Source organism: Canis lupus, chromosome 12 (assembly GCF_003254725.2).
Source record: "Canis lupus dingo isolate Sandy chromosome 12, ASM325472v2, whole genome shotgun sequence".
NCBI lineage: Eukaryota > Metazoa > Chordata > Mammalia > Carnivora > Canidae > Canis > Canis lupus.
In genome coordinates, this window is record NC_064254.1 from 7762070 (window position 1) to 7784999 (window position 22930).

Here is a 22930-nt window from a genome sequence, read left to right on the forward strand (position 1 = left end):
TAGCGCTGCCTTCAGTCCAGGGCGTGATCCTGGAGACCCAGAATCGAATCCCATGTCGGGCTCCCAGTACATGTAGCCTGCTTCTCCCTCTGCCTGTGTCTCTGCCTCTCTCTCTCTGTGTGTGTTTCTCATGAATAAATAAATAACAAAACAGAACAAAACCAAAGTTCCAATGGCATTTTTTTTTTCAGTAATGGAAAAAAAAATCCTAAAATGTGTATGGAACCACAAAAGACCCCCACTAGAAAACAATCCTAAGAAAGTAGAACAAAGTTAGAGACATTGCACTTCCTGATTTCAAACTATACTGCAAAGCTATAGTAACCAAAACAGTATGGTACTGGCATAAAAATATACAAATAGATCAATTGGACAGATACAAGAGCCTAGAAATAAATACTTGCATATATGATTAAAAAAATTGACATGGGAGTCAAGAATACTCATACATGTCATATATATAATAATAATTCATATATGTATATAAAATGTAATATTATTCAGCTGTAAGGACTCCTGCCATTTGTGGCATGTATGGACCTTGATAACATTATGTGAAGTAAGTAAGACAGACACTGTATGATCTCACATGTGGAATCTAAAAAAGTCAAACTCAGGGAAACAGAGAGTAGAATTTTAGGGTTGGGAATGGAGAAATGGGAAAAATGTTGGTCAATGGGTACAGAATTCCAGTTGTAAATCAATAAGTTTTGGGAATCTAATGTATATCATGGTACCTTTTATCCTTTCTTTAGGTAGAGAGAGGAAGTCAAGGAAACCAGCATTTGTTGAGAAGTTAGGGCAGAGTTTCCCAATTTTGACTGGGTGTTGCCTCTTTTGTGAATCGTATGTATGCAGGAGAGTTGTTACCTGGACAGTTGTGGGTTTTTTTTTTTTTTTTTTTTTTTAATTTATTTTATGATAGTCACAGAGAGAGAGAGAGAGAGAGAGAGAGAGAGAGGCAGAGACATGGGCAGAGGGAGAAGCAGGCTCCATGCACCGGGAGCCCGACATGGGATTCGATCCCGGGTCTCCAGGATCGCGCCCTGGGCCAAAGGCAGGAGCTAAACCGCTGCGCCACCCAGGGATCCCCAGTTGTGGGGTTTTAAAAAATACTGTATTTATTTACTCATGAGAGACAAAGAGAGAGGCAGAGACAGAGGCAGAGGCAGAAGCAGGCTCCATGCAGGGAGCCCAGTGCGGGACTCGATCCTGGTACTCCAGGATCACGCCCTGGCCCTAAGGCAGGCGCTAAACCGATGAGCCACTCAGGGATCCCGACAGTTGTGTTTTTAAAGGTGTCCACAGTCTTAAAAACCTCTGGTCTTTTATTGAAGGCATTGTACCACATATTTTCCATGAGTTTTCATTCTGTTCACACAACAATCCTCATTTTAAAGACTAGGAAACTGAATTTGTGCTTTCTAGAGCTATAACTCATGAGAATGAATTTGTGTCTAGCATTCTTCGGCATTATGTGTCATTATTTGTTCCTACTTCTCTATGCTGCTCCTTCAAGGTATTCTCTAAGTTAAAATTCTTTCAAAAATAATTTATATTAGTGTCTGATACACATATTCAGCATTCTTCATTCTAATTTTTGAAGATAGTCAAAGCCTTCACATCCACACTGCCATTGGCTACATGGTTTGGTTGACCAAACTTTTGAGGGCAGGGTAAATGCTGGTTTCATCCTAGAGGCAGGGAAAGAGGAAGAGTCTATGTTCCATATCACTCAGATTTAGATAAGAGGGATGTGTTTAGGGGTGGTTCATTCCCATCCCAAGAGGACATCAGTAGCCAAGGAGTTTAATGTGAGTGAGGATGGAAAGAAGTGGGGTTGAGAGTCTTGGGCAGGCACAGTTCTTAGGACCATTCAGGAATCCATCCTCCATGAAAGAGAATAAGTCTTTTAATGATTCCATAAAGAGATGATGGATTTTACTTACAACTTATTTACACCCCTAGTACTAGAACTAGACTTCTGTTGGGGACCTTTTAAAAAAAAATCTATTTTCCATAAGAACATGTTCTTTTTAGATGTTTATATATATAGGACCACGAGTAAAGCAAACCAGATTGTGTGGTGATAAAGAAATATGGCTACTGTTTAGCTCTCTCAGTAGCTCAATGACTTGATTCCCCAGCTTTACAGCATGTGCAATTGAAATTTGTGTCTAAGAAAAATCAGAATTTTCACATGTCACATACATTTGCGGTTACTCACAAGAGCTGACAATGCAAATCTTAAATACACACGTAACCAAAGCCTACTCTAGGACTACCTGCAAGTAGATTACAATATGAAAAATAATAGATGAGGCTCATATACCAAAATGTTAACATTTGTAAAGCATAATGATGGGTATAAATGATCATTATATTATTCTCTGTATTTTTCTATTTATTTAAAACTTTTCATTATAAAAGATAAATTCGGAAGTAAGATAAAATGTTTTTTATTGTTATCAAGACCTCTAGATATTTAGATGTACTAATTTCAGCTTCTTCATTGGAGAGACTTATTTAAGTTTATATAATTTTCAAATCTTTTAATTCTGGTGTTCTTTTAATCCTAGTAATTTAAAAATGTTATTCAATTGCTCTAGCCATGGATATATCTTTATTATTATTATTATCAATTATTATTATTATTTTGTTGTTATTGAGCTTTTTACATTCTCTGATGTGGGAATGGTTTCCACTTGTTGCATGTGCATCTGTTCCACTCTGCTATGACTCCTCCATAAGCTTCCTTATACTTGAATTTCTTCCAATATCCTCTGAAACTAGTGACATTCAGTAAGCTTGTTGAAAGGTAAATTGAATTGATTAGTGGAAATGAGTTCTAGTCAGATCTCTGTTTTTTTTTTTTTAATTTTTATTTATTCATGATAGTCACAGAGAGAGAGAGAGAGAGGCAGAGACACAGGCAGAGGGAGAAGCAGGCTCCATGCACCGGGAGCCTGACGTGGGATTCGATCCCGGGTCTCCAGGATCGCGCCCTGGGCCAAAGGCAGGCGCTAAACCACTGTGCCACCCAGGGATCCCTAGATCTCTGTTTTTAACCACCTTTCTCATGATAAGCAAGTCACTTTACCCCTCAAGATAGCAGGTTTCTTCATCTTTAAAAAGATAATCTTGAACTATTAATCCTTAAAATCACTTTCACCTCTGAAATTTACTTTTAAATGAACTAAGTTCAGATGTACAGAAAAACTACAATGATAGTACAGAGTTCTCTTCACCCAGTTTCTCCTGTTAATATCTTGCATTCCCTTGGTACATTTGTCAAAGCTGATGTCCTTTTTCTGTTCCAAGATCCAGTCTAGGATGCTACATTACGTTTAGTAAAATTTGACTTTAAGATAAAAATGTTACACTTTTTTATGTGTGTTTAGAGTTTTGAATATTATAGGATATTGGTTATTAAAACTATGAATATGTGATGGAATTCACTTAATATATTTCAATTTTAGGTTTCCATGGCACATGGAATACAAAATTTGATTAATGCCATCAGAATGATTCACAGTGTGTCACGATATTATAATACCTCAGAAAGAATGACCTCATTGTTTATCAAGGTGAGTTTCCAAGAGAAGAAATCATACGTGTAACCCTGTGAAAAAGTTAACAGTACTTTCCCTCTAGGCCAGGGAAGGGAAATGGGAAGTTTGGATGCGTCTCAGAGTTCTGGATTTGAGTACTTCCAGTGGACAAGAAAAGAAAGGTATTGACTGGTCAGTTGTACTTAATTGAAGGTGTACCTTCTTGTCAGAGGTAAGCCCTCAGACTTTTTGTTAAGTTTCCTTCCTTCCTTCCTTCCTTCCTTCCTTCCTTCCTTCCTTCCTTCCTTCCTTCCTTCCTTCCTTTTTAAAGGGAGAGAGAGGTTGGGAGGAGGGACAAAAAGACAGGGAAAGAAAGAATCCTAAGCAGGCTCCATGCTCAGCATGGGGCCCAATGTGGGTCTTACTGTCATGACTCTGAGATCATGGCTGACGCTATTCTAATTTATTCATTTCAAATGGTTTTGCTCAAGAGCTAAGAATTGTGTCCATGATCAACATGCTTCTTCAGCCTTTCCCACCAGCACTGTAATTTGTGTAAAATCTTCTGTCATGACATGTGGTTCATTACTTAAATAATTTGAAAAACCATCCAAGAGACACATGACTAAAATTTCTTTGTTATTCAGGCAGAACATAAATATAAAGAGTAACAAACACATTTCAACTCTCTTCTTTTAAAAATCAAGCAATAGATCTAATCATTGTCCATTTCTTAAAACAAGACAAGAACATTAGGATTTTTCCCCAACCCTTGTCTCTTTCTTGCTATATATGTCCCACGCTGAGATTTCTAGTTCTATATTTCTGTTAACATTTTTAAGCTGTCTTGTCTAATATTTTGCTAACATGAATCCACATGTGTTCAGACTAAAATCTAAGCATTGCTAATTTCTTTGATCACCTCTGTTTTGTGATTTCCACATCTTTCTCCATCTTGGATTCATTATTTCTTTGGCTGAAAAGTATTCTCAAGTGGTTCTTTCAGAGAGAGTCTATGTGTGAATTTGTGCATGTCTGAAAATAGCTTCATTTCGCTCTGCCACTCAAATGTTAGCTTGACTGGATTCCAGGTTCAACATAATATTCTCCTGGAAACTTGAAGATATTGTTGTCTTTTATCTGGTACTGTTGATGAGAAATTTGAGGCTAATCTGATTCTTTTTCTTTTGTAGGCAACCTGTCATAATCTTTCAAGAAGTCTTCAGGATTTTTTCTTTTTCCTTGAACTTGTAAAATTTCAAAGTGATGTGGTTCTTTTTACACTTATGCTGTTCTATACTTGCTGGATTGTTGCAATCTAGACAATTTTGTCTCCATTCCTGGAAAATTTCCCTCCTTTGCCTTTGAGTATTCCTTACCTACTTGTCCAATTTGTTCTGTCCCCTTGAATCTAACTTCCATTTCTCTTAATATTTTGTTTGTTTTATTTTGTTTTGTTAGTTTCTGTCCTTTGACCTTCTAGCTCACTCATTTGCTCTTCATTTATGTCTCAGTTGCTTCATTTATGTCTCAGGTCAGTTCATCAGCAGAATTTTTTATTTTGATAATAGAAATTTCAGTTTCCAAGTTCTCTGGGTTTTTTTTCATGATGTAAAATACTCTCATATCTTTTTCATGGATTAATTTAGTTAATAAAATATATTTAAAAATATTTTACATCTTTTTTTTGGTATTTCCTCTTTGTTGAGTTTAAAGCCTCTGTTACCATGTTCCTTTTCTTTTCTTTTTAAAGATTTATTTATTTAGAGAGAGAGCATGAGAGAGTGTGAATGAGAGGAGGGGCAGAGAGGAAGAGAGAGAATCTCAAGCAGAATCGTCATTGAGTACAGAGCCTGATGTGGGGCTCGATCTCAGGACTCTGAGATCATGACTTGAGCTGAAATCAAGAGTCTGTTACTTAACTGACTGAGCCACTCAAGTGTCCCACTGTGTTTATTTTCTTTACTTGCTTTGTGATTCTGAGTTGTCTGCCTATCTCTGTATTTAACTTCTAGTTTGCTTCCAATTCTGTTGCTTGCGATCTATCTCTTGTGTGTGTTTGGCAGGGGGTGATAGTGGTAGGGAGTGTGAAGAGCTATTTCTTTGACATGTTTTCTGGGGTGCAGTAGCTTCCTGGAGCATGGTTCACACTCATGTCTCTGTCCTGTCAATATTTGTCATTGCTGCCCACTGTACAAGCTGCTTCAAATTCGGTGTGTAGGGTCACAACCAAGGGTCATCTCTCATTGTCTCCCACCTTGAAGATTTCCCATAAATGTTCCACCTTCACAGTAACTTTCTCCAGAACTGGGTTTGGTTTTCTCTAGTCTTTTTAAAACTTTTCTCTCCTGTAGATTCAATCTTTTGTGCTTTCCATATTTTAGGAATTCTCAAAATTTCTTTACTTCAGTCTGCCCTCTCAGTCTAACCTCTTGATCATTTTTTCCTCCTCAGTATTTTGGGGGATGTGAGAGATGGTTAACTTTAAATTTAGTTTGCATGTTGAAGGATGGTGAAGAATCACAAATTTGAGTTTTCTCGGTTTCGACTAGAATGTGTATTTCTTTATTTTTTATACTGTGATTCATTCATCCCATACATTTACTATTTATCATATTTTTTATTCTTGTGGTTAAAAAATCTTAAATTTTATTTCTCTGTTTACCTATAGCTGTTTTGGCTTGTATTTACTTTAGGTAACAAATCAAATGGTTACAGCATGTAAAGCATATATTACTGATGGAGGAACTGTCCATGTATGGGATCAGGAAACACCAATCGTATTAAAGAAAATTCAGGTTTGTCTGAATATCCTTGTTTTCATAAAGTAAGACTTTTCACCATCTGACCCATTTTTGTTTACTTTTGCTCATCCACAAAACATGTTAACTTTGAAAAAACATTGTACAGAGTAGCATGAGAATATAAAAGGAGCCTCATTAAAATGATTTAGTACTTTATATTTATATTTGGTACTTTATATTTAGTACTCCTTTGGGGTATAATTTAATCCTCATCTTCTCCATGGCTGCCTGTATTGGACGCCTCTTGCTGTCTCATATTCCCTGGTCCCCACCTTTCACTCCAGCCCCTGTTAATTTCATTTTGTTGCCTTTTTGTGTTGGCTAGGACTGTATTTATTCGTAAATTATCAAGGTGATTGTTGGCATCTGGTGTTGATCTTCTTTTGGAAGAGAAAGTTTCTGACATTTCTAACATTTCCCTATTTTGATGCATTCATAGGTTTTAAATACATCGTTGACTAGATTGAGGAAGTTCTGTTCCTAGTTTTAATACTAGCAGAAGTTATGAATGGGCTTTGAAAAAAATTTTTTCTGCATATATTTATTGAGATGCTTATTAGAGTCTTCTCAAGCTGCTAGTGTGATGGACGACATGTTTAGGTTTTCTAAAATGAAACTTTCCAGGTCATGGTGTAATTTTTAAAAATTCTTTGTTTAAAACACTCTAACATTTGGATTGCTACAATTTTGTTTAGGAGTTTTTGCAATTGTATTCATGAGAGATAGAGAGCCTGTAAATTTCCTTTCCCATACTGCCCTTGTCAGTGTTTTCAGCCCTGAGGTCTCAGAAGGAGTGGAGGTGGAGGAGGTGAAGGTAGTATTCACCCCTTTTCTATTCTCTGGAAAAGTTTGCAGAAAATTAAAAGGATATGTTTTTTGAAAGTCTGCAGGAAATGACCACACCCAGAAGGCTACATCCAATTATTGGCTGTCCTCATGAGCTGCTCCCTGGGCTTTATGGAGCCAAGGCACAAGGCTGGGACTGGGAGGCAGAGCCAGAAAGGATGCTCAGTGCCGTCCAACTAGTATATGAAGCACTGCACTCACAGAGTTTTATCTTAGCACTGCCATCACCATGCTCTGACTCCCGGAGCCAGAGGATAAAAAAGAGTGGTGAGAGGGAACAGAGGATGAAGAATTATTAGTTACTGAGACAAGGAACCCTAAGGGACCGCATGAGAGAAAAAACTGTTTGCCCCTTTCCTTTGCTTCTTTTCCAGCTTCTAATCCTGCTAGGACCTACACCCTCACCCCACTCTACACATGCCTTATAATGCAAATAGTATATGTTCTTGTAAGGGACAAAAAGATCATGAGATCTTTGGAGTCTCTGAGCACAATAGATGATATCTAAGGAATGGCCAGGCAGAGCCATCAAGTGCCTATTCCAGAGCACTAGCACTAAACATCTCGATGCCAAGACCCCTGGCTTCAGGGAATGAGTGCCTTATGAAGGACACCTGGACCCTGTTCTTGTTCTGGCCAGTTTCCAGATGAGTAGGAGGATACCTGCACCAGACCACAATTGCCAATAAAAACTCCAGATCCCAAGCAAAGACAAGACGTGTGTCTTTCCTTTCTGAGTCTCCAGGATGATCTGCTCTCTCTACATCTTCAATAAACTCTGCTTTCACCTCCTGCTGGCTTGCATTTGATTTCCAACCTGGGTGAAGCCCGGGACCCTCTTGGCTAGTCCTGTGGGAGTCCCCTCAGTCCTCAGACCTGGTCTGCCTGCATCATTAGGATAGTTTCTCAGGCTGAACATACTTGATCCCAAAGACTGGAAGAACCAGGCTTATTTTGTGGTTCTTTGACTTGACCATGTAAGACACAGAGTTACACAGAGACAGAGCAGCCGTGTTAAAACATCACTGAAAGCAGCTGGTGACTCAATAAAAGGAGATAATGGCTACTTCACAACTACTGGTATAAAGAAAGCTTATGAAAATATCTGATCCAGGGAAAATAAGAGAGTCTAGTAGATAGAGCTTACTTTTCGTAAATCAATTCTTTCTCGAAATAAACCAAAGGACAATTTCTTCGGAGTGTTTTCTCCAAGGCTTGAAAGGAATCCTAGATAGTTAAATAATTAAAAGGCCCCAAAACTTGGTGATATGAATTCATCACTTGAAGACGTAGAGGCATTTTATTCCTTCTGGTATAATTTTTACTCCTGGAGAGAATTTTCATTTTTATTTATTTATTTAAATTTTTAAAAAGATTTTATTCATTCATGAGAGAGACACAGAGTGGGGGGCAGAGAGAGAGAAGCAGAGACACAGGCAGAGGGAGAAGCAGGCTCCATGCAGGGAGCCCAATGTGGGACTGGATCCCAGGACTCCAGGATCACTCCCTGGGCCAAAGGCAGGTGCTAAACTGCTGAGCCACCCAAGGATGCCAGAATTTTCATTTTTAAATGAAGAAGCAAGATGTCATGGTGTCAGGATATGGATTGAAAAGCAGGACAGAGCAACAGGGCCACCAAGAAAAAAAAAAAACTGAAATGAATGAGAACATTAATTGATAATGCATGTAGCCATGATCAAGGATAAACAAATTCTAAAGAGAAAAAGAAAAAGCCAAGAAAGAAAAGGAGAAAGCAAGCACAAGAGGAAACAGAAGGAGCCAGAAGCTAAAGAAAAATCAAGGTAAGCTGAATCAGCAGCTGCCTGGATTGCTTAAGGAGAGAAGAGTAGAGGTCAGACAATAGGCATTATCAGCAAGGAGGGAAAAGATACCCAGAAAAAAAAAATCCACTAACAGGAAAAGACAAAAAGTTCAAAACTCATAGAAGACCTGGAAGCGCTTTTCTGAGAATGAGACGGAGCAGGTTAGAAGGAGGGAAGAAGTGGAAAAACTTTCAGATAGTTCCAACTAGCAAGCTTCCATATTTAAATGAAATGCATCAGCATCTACAAAAGAAGTAGGACACTAAAGGAGGGCACTTGATGGGATGAGCCCTGGGTGTTATACTATATGTTGGCAAATTGAATTTAAGTAAAATATTTTTAAAATGCAAAAAAATAAAAATAAAAATAGTAATAAAATAGTAAATAAAATATTTCTAATACTAAAAAAAAAAGTAGGAATGGTTGCTTTGGTAAAGCAGAAGAAACAAGCAAATTGGAAAAGAGAGAGAGGAAGCTGAGGCTTATATGTGATAAGCATCTAAGAATGCAGTGAAACCAACTGCCGAAGGTGGAAATGGCCGTAAAAACTGTTGGGAAGAGAATTGATCTGCAATTACTAATTGAAGCTGTGAGCTTCCTTCCTGGAATAAATTCAAGATGGGAAGTAAGGACTGTGGACTCAGTTCTAGTGTCTGTGTGTATTGGTTTCCCCATATCAATGAGGGATTCTTGGACATTCGCTGAGTGTCCTACAGTTTAACTCAATTTTGTCATCCCATCCCACAGGTTAAATCCCACAAGAGTGGGGCTTCAGATCAAGTCCAGGTTGTCATATGTGCTTTTGACTGACTGGCTGTAGGTTGGAAGTTCCAATGACACCCCCAGACCTTGAGTTCCAGTAATTTGCTAGAGTGCTTCACAGAACACAGAGAAACATGTTATTTATGAGATACTGGTTTATTATAAAAGAATATAACTCAGGAATAGGCAGATGGAAGAGGTACATATAAGGCACGGCATGGGGATAGGGCATAGTGCTTGCATGCCCTCTCAGAGTGTACCACCCTCCCCAGATCCCCATGTGTTCACCAACCTGGAAGTTGTCCCCTCTTTTTGTGTTTTTATGGAGGTTTCATTATATTACATAGGCATGATTGATCAACTCCTTGGCTATTAGAATGATTTAACCTTTAGGCTGCTCCCCACCAAATTAGGGTGTAGGACATTCCTGGTTGTTCCCCTGGCAACCAGCCTCTACACTTAGATGCTCCCAGAAGTCACCCCATAATGTAAACCCAATTGTGGTGGAAAGGGGCTTGTTATGAATAACAAGATACCTATTTTACCTTTACGGCTCAAAAGCAATTTCAAGAACTGAGGACAAGGGCAGCCCAGTGGCTCAGCGGTTTAGTGCCGCCTTCAGCCCAGGGCATGATCTTGGAGACCAGGGATCGAGTCCCACGTCAGGCTCCCTGCATGGAGCGTGCTTCTCCCTCTGCTTGTGTCTCTGTATCTCTCATGAATACATAAATAAAATCTTAAAAAAAAATTAAAAAAAAAAAAAGAACTGAGGACAAGAGGCCAAATCTTATAACAAAAGATGCTCCACTGTTCTTGTAATTTGGGAAATTGCAAGGTTTTGGGGAGCTGTGAGCCAGGAGCCATGGATAAAGACCAAATATTTATGAGAAATATATTTTGGTCATCAGAATGACCAAATATATGTATTTCTTATAAATCACAATATTACAGGAAGCTGTTGCCGACCACATGAACACATATTCTTTTTATGGATTTGGCCAAAAAAAGTCTCCAAAGTCATGACCTGCATCATAAGATAGCCCTCTACAGGGAGTCATGCGTCAAGCTGACTGTACAACACCTTTGGAACAATTTGAGAGTCCGTGCACACATTTCACCTCTTGGACAACAGAAGAACAGAAGCTTTTGCAACAAGCTTTGAAAACATATCCAATAAATGCACCTGAAAAAAATAGCAGAAGTAGTGCCTCACAGGACAGAAAAAGACTACCTAAAATAATATAAGGGACTTATTGAAATGGTAAAAGCAAAGAAAGATGCTCAAGAGCATGTTCTGATTGCAAGTAGAGGCACAACATGACTTAGCAATAATCTTTGTCATGTGTACATTTAAAAAATAAAACCAAATATTGCACAAAAAAGGCCCGATAGAATTCATCTTTTAAGTCACCTGGGCTTGACATTTTCCTTGTGGAACGATTTTAAAATTGTTTACTTTTTTGACAATTAGAGTTTTAAAACTGTGGGTGAAATTTACATAACATAAAATTTACTATTTAACCATTTCCAAGCATATGGTTCAGTGGCATTACATCTCCAGTATCGTGCATCCATCGTGACTATCCATTTCCAGAACTTTTGCATCATCCTAAACTTAAACTCTGTAACCACTAAACAATAACTCCCCCAAATTCTCCTCCCCACAGGCCCTGGTAACCTTAATTCCATTTTCTGTCTCTATGAATTTCCCTATTCTGGGTACCTCATTTAAGTGGAATTGTATATCATTTGTCCTTTTGTGGCTGGCTTTTTTTCCCTTAGCATAATGTTTTCAAGTTCAGTCATGTCGTAGCATGTGTCAGAACTTCATTCCTTTTTATAGCTAAGTAAATTAATGTTCCATTGTGTGGATACACCACATTTTTTTTAAAGATTTTACTTATTTATTTGTTGATGGTAGACATAGAGAGAGAGAGAGAGAGGCAGAGACACAGGCAGAGGGAGACTTGATCCGGGACTCTAGGATCGCGCTCTGAGCCAAAGGCAGGCGCCAAACCGCTGAGCCACCCAGGGATCCCCCGATACACCACATTTTAAAAATCCATTCGTCTATTGATAGACATCTAGATTGTTACCACCATTTATCTATTGTCAGTAATTCTGTTATGAACGTGTGTGTGCAATTATCTGTTTGAGTTGTTGCTACCAATTCTTTTGGGTATATTCCTAGAACTGGAACTGCTGGACCATATGGTAATTTTATGTTTAATTTTTTTAGGAACCACTGAACTATTTTCCACAGTGGCTGTATCATTTCACATTGCCATCAGCAATACAGGAGGGTCCCACTTGCTCTACATCCTTGCCAGTGTTTGTTATTTTCCGTTTTGTTGATAATACCCATCCTGATTAGTGAAGTAGCATCTCATTGTAGTTTTGATTTGCATTTCCCTAATGGCTAGTTTTGATTGAGCATCTTCTTATGTGCTTATTAGGCATTTGTGTATCTTCTTTGGAGAAATGTCAGTTCAAATTCTTTACCTTATTTGTCCAACATGAAGAGACTGAGTGGTGAAGAGGAAGTAATGTAAGGTAATTGTTATTAGATGGTATATTCCATGAGGGTTAGGGGTCTTATCTGTATTCCTGGCATCTCAAGGAGTTCCTAACACTTGGTAGGCACTGATAAATTATGTTGGTTGAGTGAAAAATAATCAATGACCTTGAATGGAGCAATTTGTTGTTTTGGAGATTGAAATAGAAGATGGAAGATGTGTCATAGTTAGAAGTAGGTATGAGACCGCTAATGCACGCATCTGAATTTTAATAGGAATCACCTGGGAACTTGTTAAAAATATAGCTTCCTGAGTCTCACAGAAATTCTGATTTACTGGCTGTGTAAGGCAGAAAAATGCCCCCCCGAAGGTGTCTTAATCCCTGAAACATGTGAATAAAATATTATATGGCAGGATGGGGGGAATAAGAGTGTTGATGGAATTAGGGTTGCTAATCAGCTGACTTTGGGATGGGGAGGTTATCCTGGATTATCCAAGTGTGCCCAATGCAGTTGTAAGAGGGCGATAGAAGAGTCAGAACCAGAGAAAAGGTATGGTGGTAAAAATTTGGCCACTGGTCGGTTTGGAAAAGTTTAACATTATTTTTAAAAATGGTTCATTTTTTTTTTCCAGGAAATGTTAGCTTGACATGACAGAGAATTCCTACTGGATCCTACAGAACATGTCCTTTTTTATATTTCTAACAGGTCCACCAGCCTGGATGACCTGGCCAGTGGGATAGCTATGGTCAAATACTAGGGTTTCAGCAAAGTACTCATCAAAGACCCGAGGATCTTCTTGTAGAGAAATGGTGGTTGGACGACAACAAATTAGTATTGCAGAATCTTACTGTTTTACATACCTGTGTGTAAAGAATGCTGAAGAAAAGACACATACAGATAGATGAGTGATAATAAATAGAATTGAGAGATAATTTCTGACCTCCCAGGAGTTCTTATTAGCCATAGAAATGTTCAGTGTATGGCATACTCTCGTAACAATAGAAGATAAGGGAAGTACTGATAATGAAGAAGATGAAAATATGATATCAATTAAGAGAAACTATATTCACATTCCCAGGCTTTTCAATATTAGGCAGAGAACTTTTAATGTTAACAGCAACAGCTCCTGTTGAGCGGCTGGTGTGATCAATACTGTGCGAGGACAGATTCTTCTATTATGGACTCCTGAACAAACTCTCATCACCTGTTTTCTCCTTCCTTTTAATTTTCTCATAGGATTGCATTTTTCTATTCAAGGAATATCAGACATCTTTTCATAAAAAGAGGAAACAGATTTTAGAATCCTCAGGGGAAAAATCTTTTGAGGTTTCAGAAATGAATATATTTGGAAAATTTGAAGCTTTCTGCAAAAGACTAGAGAAGGTAACCATTATGCAGTCACTGTACCCACACTCCCCCCTTACTCCCTGGTTATTTTGTACTTTATGTGGTACCATTAAGAGTTACTGACCTGGGTCTCTTGTCTCACTATTGATGTGAATCATCTCCTATTACTTACAGATCACTACATTTCGGTGTAACTTATTTTTCAGTCCTGATTCAGTCAGCTATTGCTGACCTTCCCCTCTCTCAAGACCTCAATTCTACCTCTACCTATGGAACTTGACTGTAGAAGCTTCTGTGTCTAACAATTATATTAGGCTGAGGAAAAGTATGTGGTGAAATGCCCACAGTACCTGGCAGTACCCAGGAGTAGTGTAATATCTGGATGTATAGACCCCTTCTCTTTCTAGGTCAGTGAAAATGGTATTTACTTGCACACTGTGTGGGGGATGCCTTTGCTGGGCAGGAGCCAGTCAGACACTAGTTGGCAAGGAGTGATTTTTTTTCAGGGGGTATCAGAAAGGCCAGCCCAGAGGCTTCTTGGAGTCAGCTTTTGAAAGTGTATAAGGATAGCACATAGGTACCACCCCTCCGATTCCCCCACCAGTTTGCCAACTCCCTACGTCCTGGTAATATTTAGGATTCTGTTCATCATTTGTTGGAAATTGTTGAGGGCATCAACACAGGTTGAAAGGCATCTCCTAGACATGTCTGAAAGGTTTTTATTTGTAACCTCCTGATCCAGCCAGGTTAGGAAAGTATGGGCAATGAAGAGAGCCAAGTTATCAAGTGGGGTCCTTCATACATACCTGTGTGGGACTGTTTTATGTTTGTTTCTTTGGCAGCTTTATTGAGATATAATTTACATACCTTTTAATTCACCAATTTAAAGTGTACAAGTCAGTGTTTTCTAATATAGTCATGGATATTGTACAACCATTATCATAGTCTAATTTTAGAACATTTTCATTCCCACAAAAAGAAAGCCTAACCATTAGCTGTCACACTCTCTTCTCCCCTCTACTCACCCCTAAATAGCCACTAATATACTTTCTGTTTCTATAGATTTGCCTATTCTGGACATTTCATATAAATGGAATCATATAATATGTGGTCTTTTGAACTGGCTTCTTTCCCAATGTTATCAAGGTTCATCCATGTTGTGGCATTACTTTTTATTTCTGAATCATATAACTTTATGTGGATGTCACATTTTATTTATCCACTCATTAATTGATGGACGTTTGGGTTGTTTCCACTTTTTGGCTAGTATGAATAATGCTCCTGTGAACATGTGTGTACATGTTTTTGTGTGGACATATGTTGTCTTTTATCTTGAGTATATACATAGGATTGGAATTTCTGGGCCATATGGTAACTTTTTGAGGAACTACCAAACTATTTTTCAAAATAGCTCTATCATTTTACATTTTTCTTTTTTCTTTCTTCTTCTTCTTTTTTTTTTTAGAAAATTGGCAATGACGACTTATTTATTTATTCATAGAGACACACAGAGAGAGGCAGAGACACAGGCAGAGGGAGAAGCAGATGGAGGGAGAAGCAGGCTCCATGCAGAGAACCTGGATCCTGGGATTCCAGGATCACACCCTGGGCTTGCAGGTGGCGCTAAACCTCTGAGCCACCAGGGCTGCCCTCATTTTACATTTTCACCAGGAATGTATGAGCGTTTTGATTTCTCTACATCCTTGTCAACACTTATTATTGTCTACCTTTTTGAACTTAGACTAGAGAGAGTGAGTAATATCTATCTCACTATGGTTTTGATTTGCATTTTGCTGATGACTAATGATGTGGAACATTTTTTAATTTGCTTATAGTCTCTTTGTAATTCTTCTTTGGAGAAATTTATATTCACATTCTTTGCACATTTTTTATTTGGTTATTTGTGTTTTTATTGCTGAGGTTTTTTATATATTCTGGGTATGAGTCCCTTATCAGATATTATATTTTCATCCATTCTGTGAGTTACCTTTTTGCTTTTTTGATGGTGTCCTTTGAAGCACAATAGTTCTTAATTTTGATAAAGTCCAATTTATGAATTTTTTTTTGCTGTTTGTACTTTTGATACCCTATGTAGGAAACTGTTTCATGGAGCTGTTTTGTGAACAATAGAGATTTCTTGGGGAAAAATGTCCAATTAGGAGGATATCAGCATGAAGGCCCCATTGGTCAGACGTGTTCCATAAAGATGGTTGATGTTTCTTAATGCACTGTATTGTAAACCTTGGGGTATATCCTGGTTATTCTAAAATTTTCCAGGAGCTAGGACCCTTATCAACTTGAGTGTAGTTTTACTCTTGGTAGAGTTTCAGGGTTGGACCTTAATGGTGAGCCCATAGCAGTAAAGATCTTTGGTGGCAGGTTTAATCCTGGGCATTTTAGGCACCTATCCATGAAGTAGCAGCCCAAATATTCCTGATGCTGGAGGGAGTGGGTAGTAATGGCCTGTTTCACTAGCTACTTACCATATTGTACCTCTAGAGAAGCCCTGCCTCTAATCTTAAGGACACAATTTCATACCACAAGGACTCAGCAACCAGAGGTAATGCAGCACTTCCCAGAGACCTCACCTAAAGTGCAGTTCTGATTGCTAGGTAATCCCAATTCCCCTGTACTAAGAATCCCTTAGTTGATGGGCATTACTCCCATATGTAACTGGTGAATATTGGTATCCAGGTTTGCAAAGATGAGGCTATAAAATGTACCCTCAAGTGTGTCCAGGCTTTTATATAATCTCCCAGAGGTGGTTACTGAGCTGCCTGGATGAAATTCTCGTGATGAGTGGGCCACAGTTGGGACCACTGTTGAGCTACCTCTGTAAACTCTGAAATCGTAGATGAGGAGACTCAGGAGGACAGGCTATGTCAGAGCCCATTGGGGAAAGCAGAGTCAGATGTCAGGATGAATAAGTGGCAAAGTCATAGGACAGACAGCACTGAAGTTGGGGTTGGAGAGCTCGCAAACCTCAGAGTTCGACAGAAATATTTAAGGAACAAGTGAGGAAGGTTCCAGTGTGTCACTAGGTTGCCTGAAGTGCAACTTCTGTTGGTAGGTGGAGACTTGATGGTGCATTAAGTGTTAGTCTGTCCCAAAATGCCAGAATTAAGGAGGTACAGTATCTTTTGCTGTGTCTTTCTCTTGCTGTCATATAAATTTTGGTGAATATTGGTGTTTCCCAGAGCCCTGTCTTTAGTTTTGTTTTCGTCTCACCCTGACTGTATATGGGAGAGATTAGAAAGGATGGGAAGCTGGTATTGCTTGGGGGAGATTTAAAGGGATTGGAGTCTAGTAGGTGGAGTAGGTCAACACTGAGATGAGACAAACATAGCAAGTTGAGAACTGGAAATGCTGCCAAGGCTGGTGAGCAAAGAAGGGATTGCAAGTTGGTTGTCAATCTGAGGAGTCAAAAGCTGATAAAGAAAGCTGGTGAAAAAGCCAAGATGGGGACAAACAAGCAGGCGTGTGGTCCCAGTTGATCACCATGACTGGCTTTCACGTTGTTGCTCTGTGGTGTTGGGAGTGTGGGAGACACACTGGTGAAGTTCGAAAGGCCAAGCACTGACTGCTGTCTGTGCCTCTTGATGACTCTTCATCCATCATGGACAAAATGGAGGATGGCTTAGTGACAGGAATTCCATCCCAGTGTTTGGCCCTTGGGGTGGCAGACTAAGGGATAACGGGCAGAGTCTTGGCAGGTTAGAAGAGCAGAGCATGTAGGAGTTTGGTTTGTTTGGTTTGTTTTTGCTTTTTAAGGTGAGTGGCTTTTTTGTGTAGGCAGGAGATCCAGTTACTTCTCGTCTTTACATACAATATATACAGCATGCTGCATTGCAGGGGATCATATTTCTTCCAGATTTGGGCTGGCTTCTAGGATGACAGCAGTGTTTGGAAGTGTATAGAAATAGTGGTGTGAGAGTGAAAGTTGCTCTGAAAATGGTGGTCTGGGTTGACATGTGCAGGGAGTTTATGTGAATTCCGCTGGCTTGGTAGATGGACTGGTAGTGTTGTCTTCATGGTGCATAGTATTCAGAAAAATCCCTTGAAAATAGGTTTATTTTCTGTTTGGCCCTTGGACTCATGGGCCTGCCCTGGAGAGCTTTGAGCATTGTTCTCCAGAGCAGGAATCACAGTGGGGAATCATTGATGAAGATTAAGAAATAAGTAACCTGTAGATATGAAGGAGTGTGTGTGTGTGTGTGTGTGTGTGCATGTGTGTGTGTGTGTGTATAAAGTAGGTGGTGTTGGCACATCAAGGTAGAGACCACCATTTGTGCAGTAAAGTTCATTTTGAGGGTTTCCCAAGGCTCTTTAAGGGTCACAAGTGACTGTATTTCAAGCTTCTTGGGCCTTCAGCTGCCTGAATGCAGGCAAAAGGGAAAACAGATGTGGATTTATTTACATATCAGAACTGTGGCAAGGGCCAAGAAGAACACTAAAGCTTTTGAATTTATTGATTCAGTGACATAGTTTTCAGAAAATTCTCAAGAGCGAAAGGATGAAACTATTCAGACATCTGTAAGAGCTTTTACTCAAAGTCTTTTCTTTCCCCTCTTGAGAGAGAAAATGATCAAAATCAGAGAAATGTAGTCAACTCTCTCTGGATATGATAGAAATAGTCTAAGAGTAGAAATGATTGGTGACAGATATTTGTCTTCTATTTTATCTCCTCTGACTGGTTTTAGCTAAATGATTCTAGAGGCTGTTTATTGTTTTTTTTTCTTTCTTTTTATTTATTTATTTTAAAGATTTTTTTAAAAAAAATATTTATTTTGAGAGAGGGGGAATGTGTGTGTGTGTGTGTGCGCGCGCGTGCATGCCTAGAGGAGAGTGGCAGAAAGAGAGGGAGAGAGAGAAACCCAAGTAGACTCTGCACTGAGTGTGGAGCTGTGCTCCCATCTCACCATCCTGAGATCACTAACTGAGCGAAAACCAAGAATCAGACGCTCAACTGATGGCACCACCCAGGTGCCCCTATAGATTTTATTTTTAAGTAATCTCTATACCCAGCATGAGGCTAGAACTCACAACCCTAAGATCGAGAGTCACACACTCCACTGACTGAAACAGCAAGGTGCCCCTTGGTTTGTTTTTTCAATCAATGATTCATTAAGAGTTTATTCTAGGGAAGGGTGCTAATATCCCATTTCTGAAATAACATTCCTCTTTTTAAGATTACAGAAATGATAACTATTGTGCAAACGTATTCAGCCTTGAGTAATTCCACGATAGAAGGAATAGATATTATGTCAATAAAATTCAAAAACATATATCAAGGGGTTAAGAAAAAACAATATGACATTCTTGATCCAAGAAGGACAGAGTTTGATACAGATTTGTTAGAGTTCATGACAAAAATCAATGGTTTAGAGGTAAGTAATTATACATACTTTTACTTTAGTAATTATGCATACTTTCACTTCAATAAAGCTGAAAAGTAACCAATAGTACTAGAATTTATATATTTCCTATTAGAAGTTACGCTTGTGTAATTGATCAAACCTATTTGCTGCATGAAAAATTTCTTAACTAATCCACAAAATATTTTCCATCTTTTTAAATGAAAAATGAACATACTCAGTAAAAGATATCAATAAATAACCAGAAGCCCAAAGGGCTGTTATAGCTGGGGTTCATTTTTAGTTTTCATTAGATTTTGTATTTGATTTTTGTTGTGCTGAGGGGCCAATGTCATTTTTCCGGACTAAGAGAAAATATGTCATCCTTACTCTTTAAGTGTGAAAAGATTTCCCTTGGCCTTGTACTTTATGGCCATATTCTCTGTACAGCTTAGAGGACAGCTCTAAAGGAGACTTCATCCTGTTTGTCATAGCTTAAGGGGCACCAGAAGGATGAAGGGTACTTAAAAAGTATGTCTGGTGAGACTGCAACATATTTCTCTCCCACCTTTTGGGCTTACATGACCTTCGTTACTCTCTTACTATAAAATACTGTTAACCCAAGCTTAGCCCCAGAGAATGGGCTCCTCTTTGCTGTAGAATGTCCTGGAGATACAGAGAGGGACAGGATCTATACTCTATCCACTTCCTGAATATGAAATTTTTGCCATGGAATTGAGGAAAATTATATATAAATATATTTTTCATTTAAGATTCTTTAAAAATTACATTAAGGTAATCTGGGCAATATGAATAAGAATGATCCTAAAATCCTAACAATGCCTTTTCTTTCTGGCATAGATTTCCTTTCAGTTTTTGAAAATTAGACTGTTTGGTATATTAAGATATGTTTTAGTTATAGTGTTTGGCTAGTTGGGCAGGGTGGAATTTGCTTCCAAAATGTTTTAGCAATTATATCTTTATAGCAGTGGGAATTTGTTTGTTTTTAAAACTATTGCTTAAATTATTTTTTAAAGATTTTATTTATTTGAGAGAGTGCGATAAGAGTGTGCGGATCCGTGCATGCATGAGCAGGGGGATGGGCAGAAGGAGAAGGAGTAGATCCCTTGCTGAGCAGGGAGCCCAACGTGAGGCTTAGTCTCAGGACCTTGAGATCATGAGCTGAGCCAGTCAGAAGTTTAACAGACTGAGTCACCCAGGCGCCCCTGCTTAAATTATTTTTATGATTTTTTTTATCATTTTATTTTTTTTTCATCATGATAAGTGTATTCTTTGTTCCTCACTCCCTATTTCCTCCATCCCCCCACCTACATCTCTCTGGTAACCATCAGTTTGTTCTCCATAGTTAAAAGTCTGTTTCTTGGTTTATCTGTCTTTTTCTCCTTATTTGTTTTGTTTCTTAAATTCCACATGAGTGAAATTATATGGTATTTGTCTTTCTCTGACTACTTGTTTCACTTAGCATTGTACTCTAGCTCTATCCATGTTGTTGCAAATGGCAAGATTTCATTTTTTTTTTATAGCTGGATAATACTCCATTGTGCATATATACCACATCTTCTTCATCTATTCATCTATTGATGGACACTTGGGCTGCTTCCATAGTTTGGATATTGTAAATAATGCTGCAATAAGTTAGAGGTGCTTGTAAATTTTTGAATTAGTGTTTTTGTAATTTTTGTGTAAATACCCAGTAGGGTGATTCCTGGATTATAGAGTAGTTCTATTTTTAATTTTTTAAGGACCCTCCATACAGCTTTCCACAGTGGCTGCACCAATTTTTATTCCTACCAATAGTGCAAGAGGGTTTCTTTTTCTCCACATCTCGCCAACACCTGTTGTTTCTTGTGTTGTTGATTTTAGCTATTTTGACAGGTGTGAAATGATCTTAATGTAGTTTTGATTTACGTTTCCTTGATGATAAGTGATGTTGAGCATCCTTTCATGTGTTTGTTGGCCATCTGTATATCTTCTTTGGAGAAATGTCTGTTCATGTCCCATTTAAAAAAACATTTTATTTTATTTTATTTTATTTTATTTTATTTTATTTTATTTTAATCTTTTTATTTTCTAGAGGGAGAGCGAGCAAGGGGAGGGGCAGAGGGAAACGAAGAGTGAAAACCCCAAGCAGACTCTGGGCTTAGCATGGAGCCTGATGTGGGACTTGATCTGATTCCTGAGCCGGAATCAAGAGTCAGACACTTAATCGCCTAAGCACTCTGGTGCTCCCTGCCCATTTTTAACTGGATTATTTGTTTTTGGGTATCGAGTTCTATCAGTTCTTCATCTAGTTTGGACACTAACCATTTATTGGATGTATCATTTTTGAATATCTTCTCCCATTTAGCAGGTTGCCTTTTAGTTTTGTTGATTGTTTTCCTTTGCTGTGCAGCTTTTTTTTTTTTTAATGTAGTCCCAATCATTTGTTTTTGCTTTTATTTCCCTTGCCTGAGGAGATATATCTAGAAGATGTTACTAGGGCCAAAGTCAGATTACTGCCTGTGCTCTCTTCAAGGACTGTTATGGTTTCAGGTCTCACATTTAGATCTTTAATCCATTTTGAGTTTATATTTGTGTGTGGTGAAAGAAAGTGGTCTGGTTTCATCCTTTTGCATGTGGCTGTCCAGTTTCCCCAACACCATTTGTTGAAAAGACTGTCATTTTCCATCATATATTCATTCTTCCTTTGTCAAAGATTAATTGCCCATATAATTTTGGGCTCATTTCTGGATTTTCTGTTCTATTCCATTGATCTATGTGTCTATTTTTATTCCAGTACCATACCATTTTAATTACTAGCACTATAATATAACTTGAAATCTGGAATTGTGATTCATCCAGTTTTTTCTTTTACAAGATTACTTTGCCTATTCAGGGTTTTTTGTGGTTCCATACAAACTTTAGGATTGTTTGTTCTAGCTCTGTGAAAAATGCTGTTGGTCTTTTGATAGGGATTACATTAAATCTGAAGATTGCTTTGGGTAGTATAGATGTTTTAACAATATTTGTTCTTCCAACTCATGAACATGGAATGTCTTTCCATATCTTTGTGCAGGTCTTTCACCTCTTTGGTTAAGTTTATTCCTAGATATTTTATTGGTTTTTGATATCATTATAAATGGGATTTTTTCTCTTAATTTCACTGCTGCTTCATTATTGGTGTATAGGAATGCAACACATTTCTGTATATTTTTATATTCTGTAACTTTATTGAATTTATTTATCAATTCTAGTAGATTTTGGTGGAATCTTTAGGGTTTTTTATAGTGTCATGTTATCTGCAAATAGTGAGTTTTATTTCTTCCTTACTAATTTGAATGCGTTTTATTTCTTTATGTTGTCTGATTGCTGTGGCTAGGACTTTCAGTGCTAGGTTGAATAGAAGTGGTGAGAGTAGACTTGTTCCTGACCTTAGAGGAAAGGCTTTCAGTTTGGGTTCTTTTGCTGTGGGTTTTTTGTATAAGGCCTTTATTATGTTGAGATATGTTCCCTCTAGGCCTACTTTGCAGAGGGTATTTATCATGAATCGATGTTATAACTTGACAGGTGCTTTTCTTGCATCTATTGAATTGTCATATGGTTTTTATTCTTTTCTCTAACTAATATTATGTATCACACCAATTGTTTTACGAATATTAAAACACCCCTGCATTCATGAAACAAATCCCACTTGATTGTGGTATATGATTTTTTAAATATTTTGTTGATTTGGTTTGCTAATATTTCATTGGGGATTTTTGCACTGATATTCATGAGATAAAGGCCCGTAGTTCTCTTTTTTTGTGATGTCTTTATCTAGTTTTGGTATCAGGGTGATATTGGCCTCATGGAATGAATTTGTAAGTTTTCCTTCCTCTTGTATTTTTTGGAATAGTTTGAGAAGAATGGATATTGACTCTTCATT

The 22930-nt window shown here is 38.1% G+C and overlaps 1 protein-coding gene and 1 pseudogene across 1 annotated transcript in view; both read left to right on the forward strand.

Moving 5' to 3' along the window:
• The window catches only part of DNAH8 (dynein axonemal heavy chain 8), a 363394-nt gene that overhangs the window by 45698 nt on the left and 294766 nt on the right, over positions 1-22930 (forward strand). The window contains exons 10-13 of the mRNA XM_025418650.3: positions 3480-3587; positions 6248-6349; positions 13541-13687; positions 18841-19038. Of these exons, the coding sequence (XP_025274435.3) occupies positions 3480-3587; positions 6248-6349; positions 13541-13687; positions 18841-19038 (555 nt within the window). The remainder of the gene's footprint in view (positions 1-3479; positions 3588-6247; positions 6350-13540; positions 13688-18840; positions 19039-22930) is intronic.
• LOC125752304 (dnaJ homolog subfamily C member 2-like) lies at positions 7071-9233 on the forward strand (annotated as a pseudogene).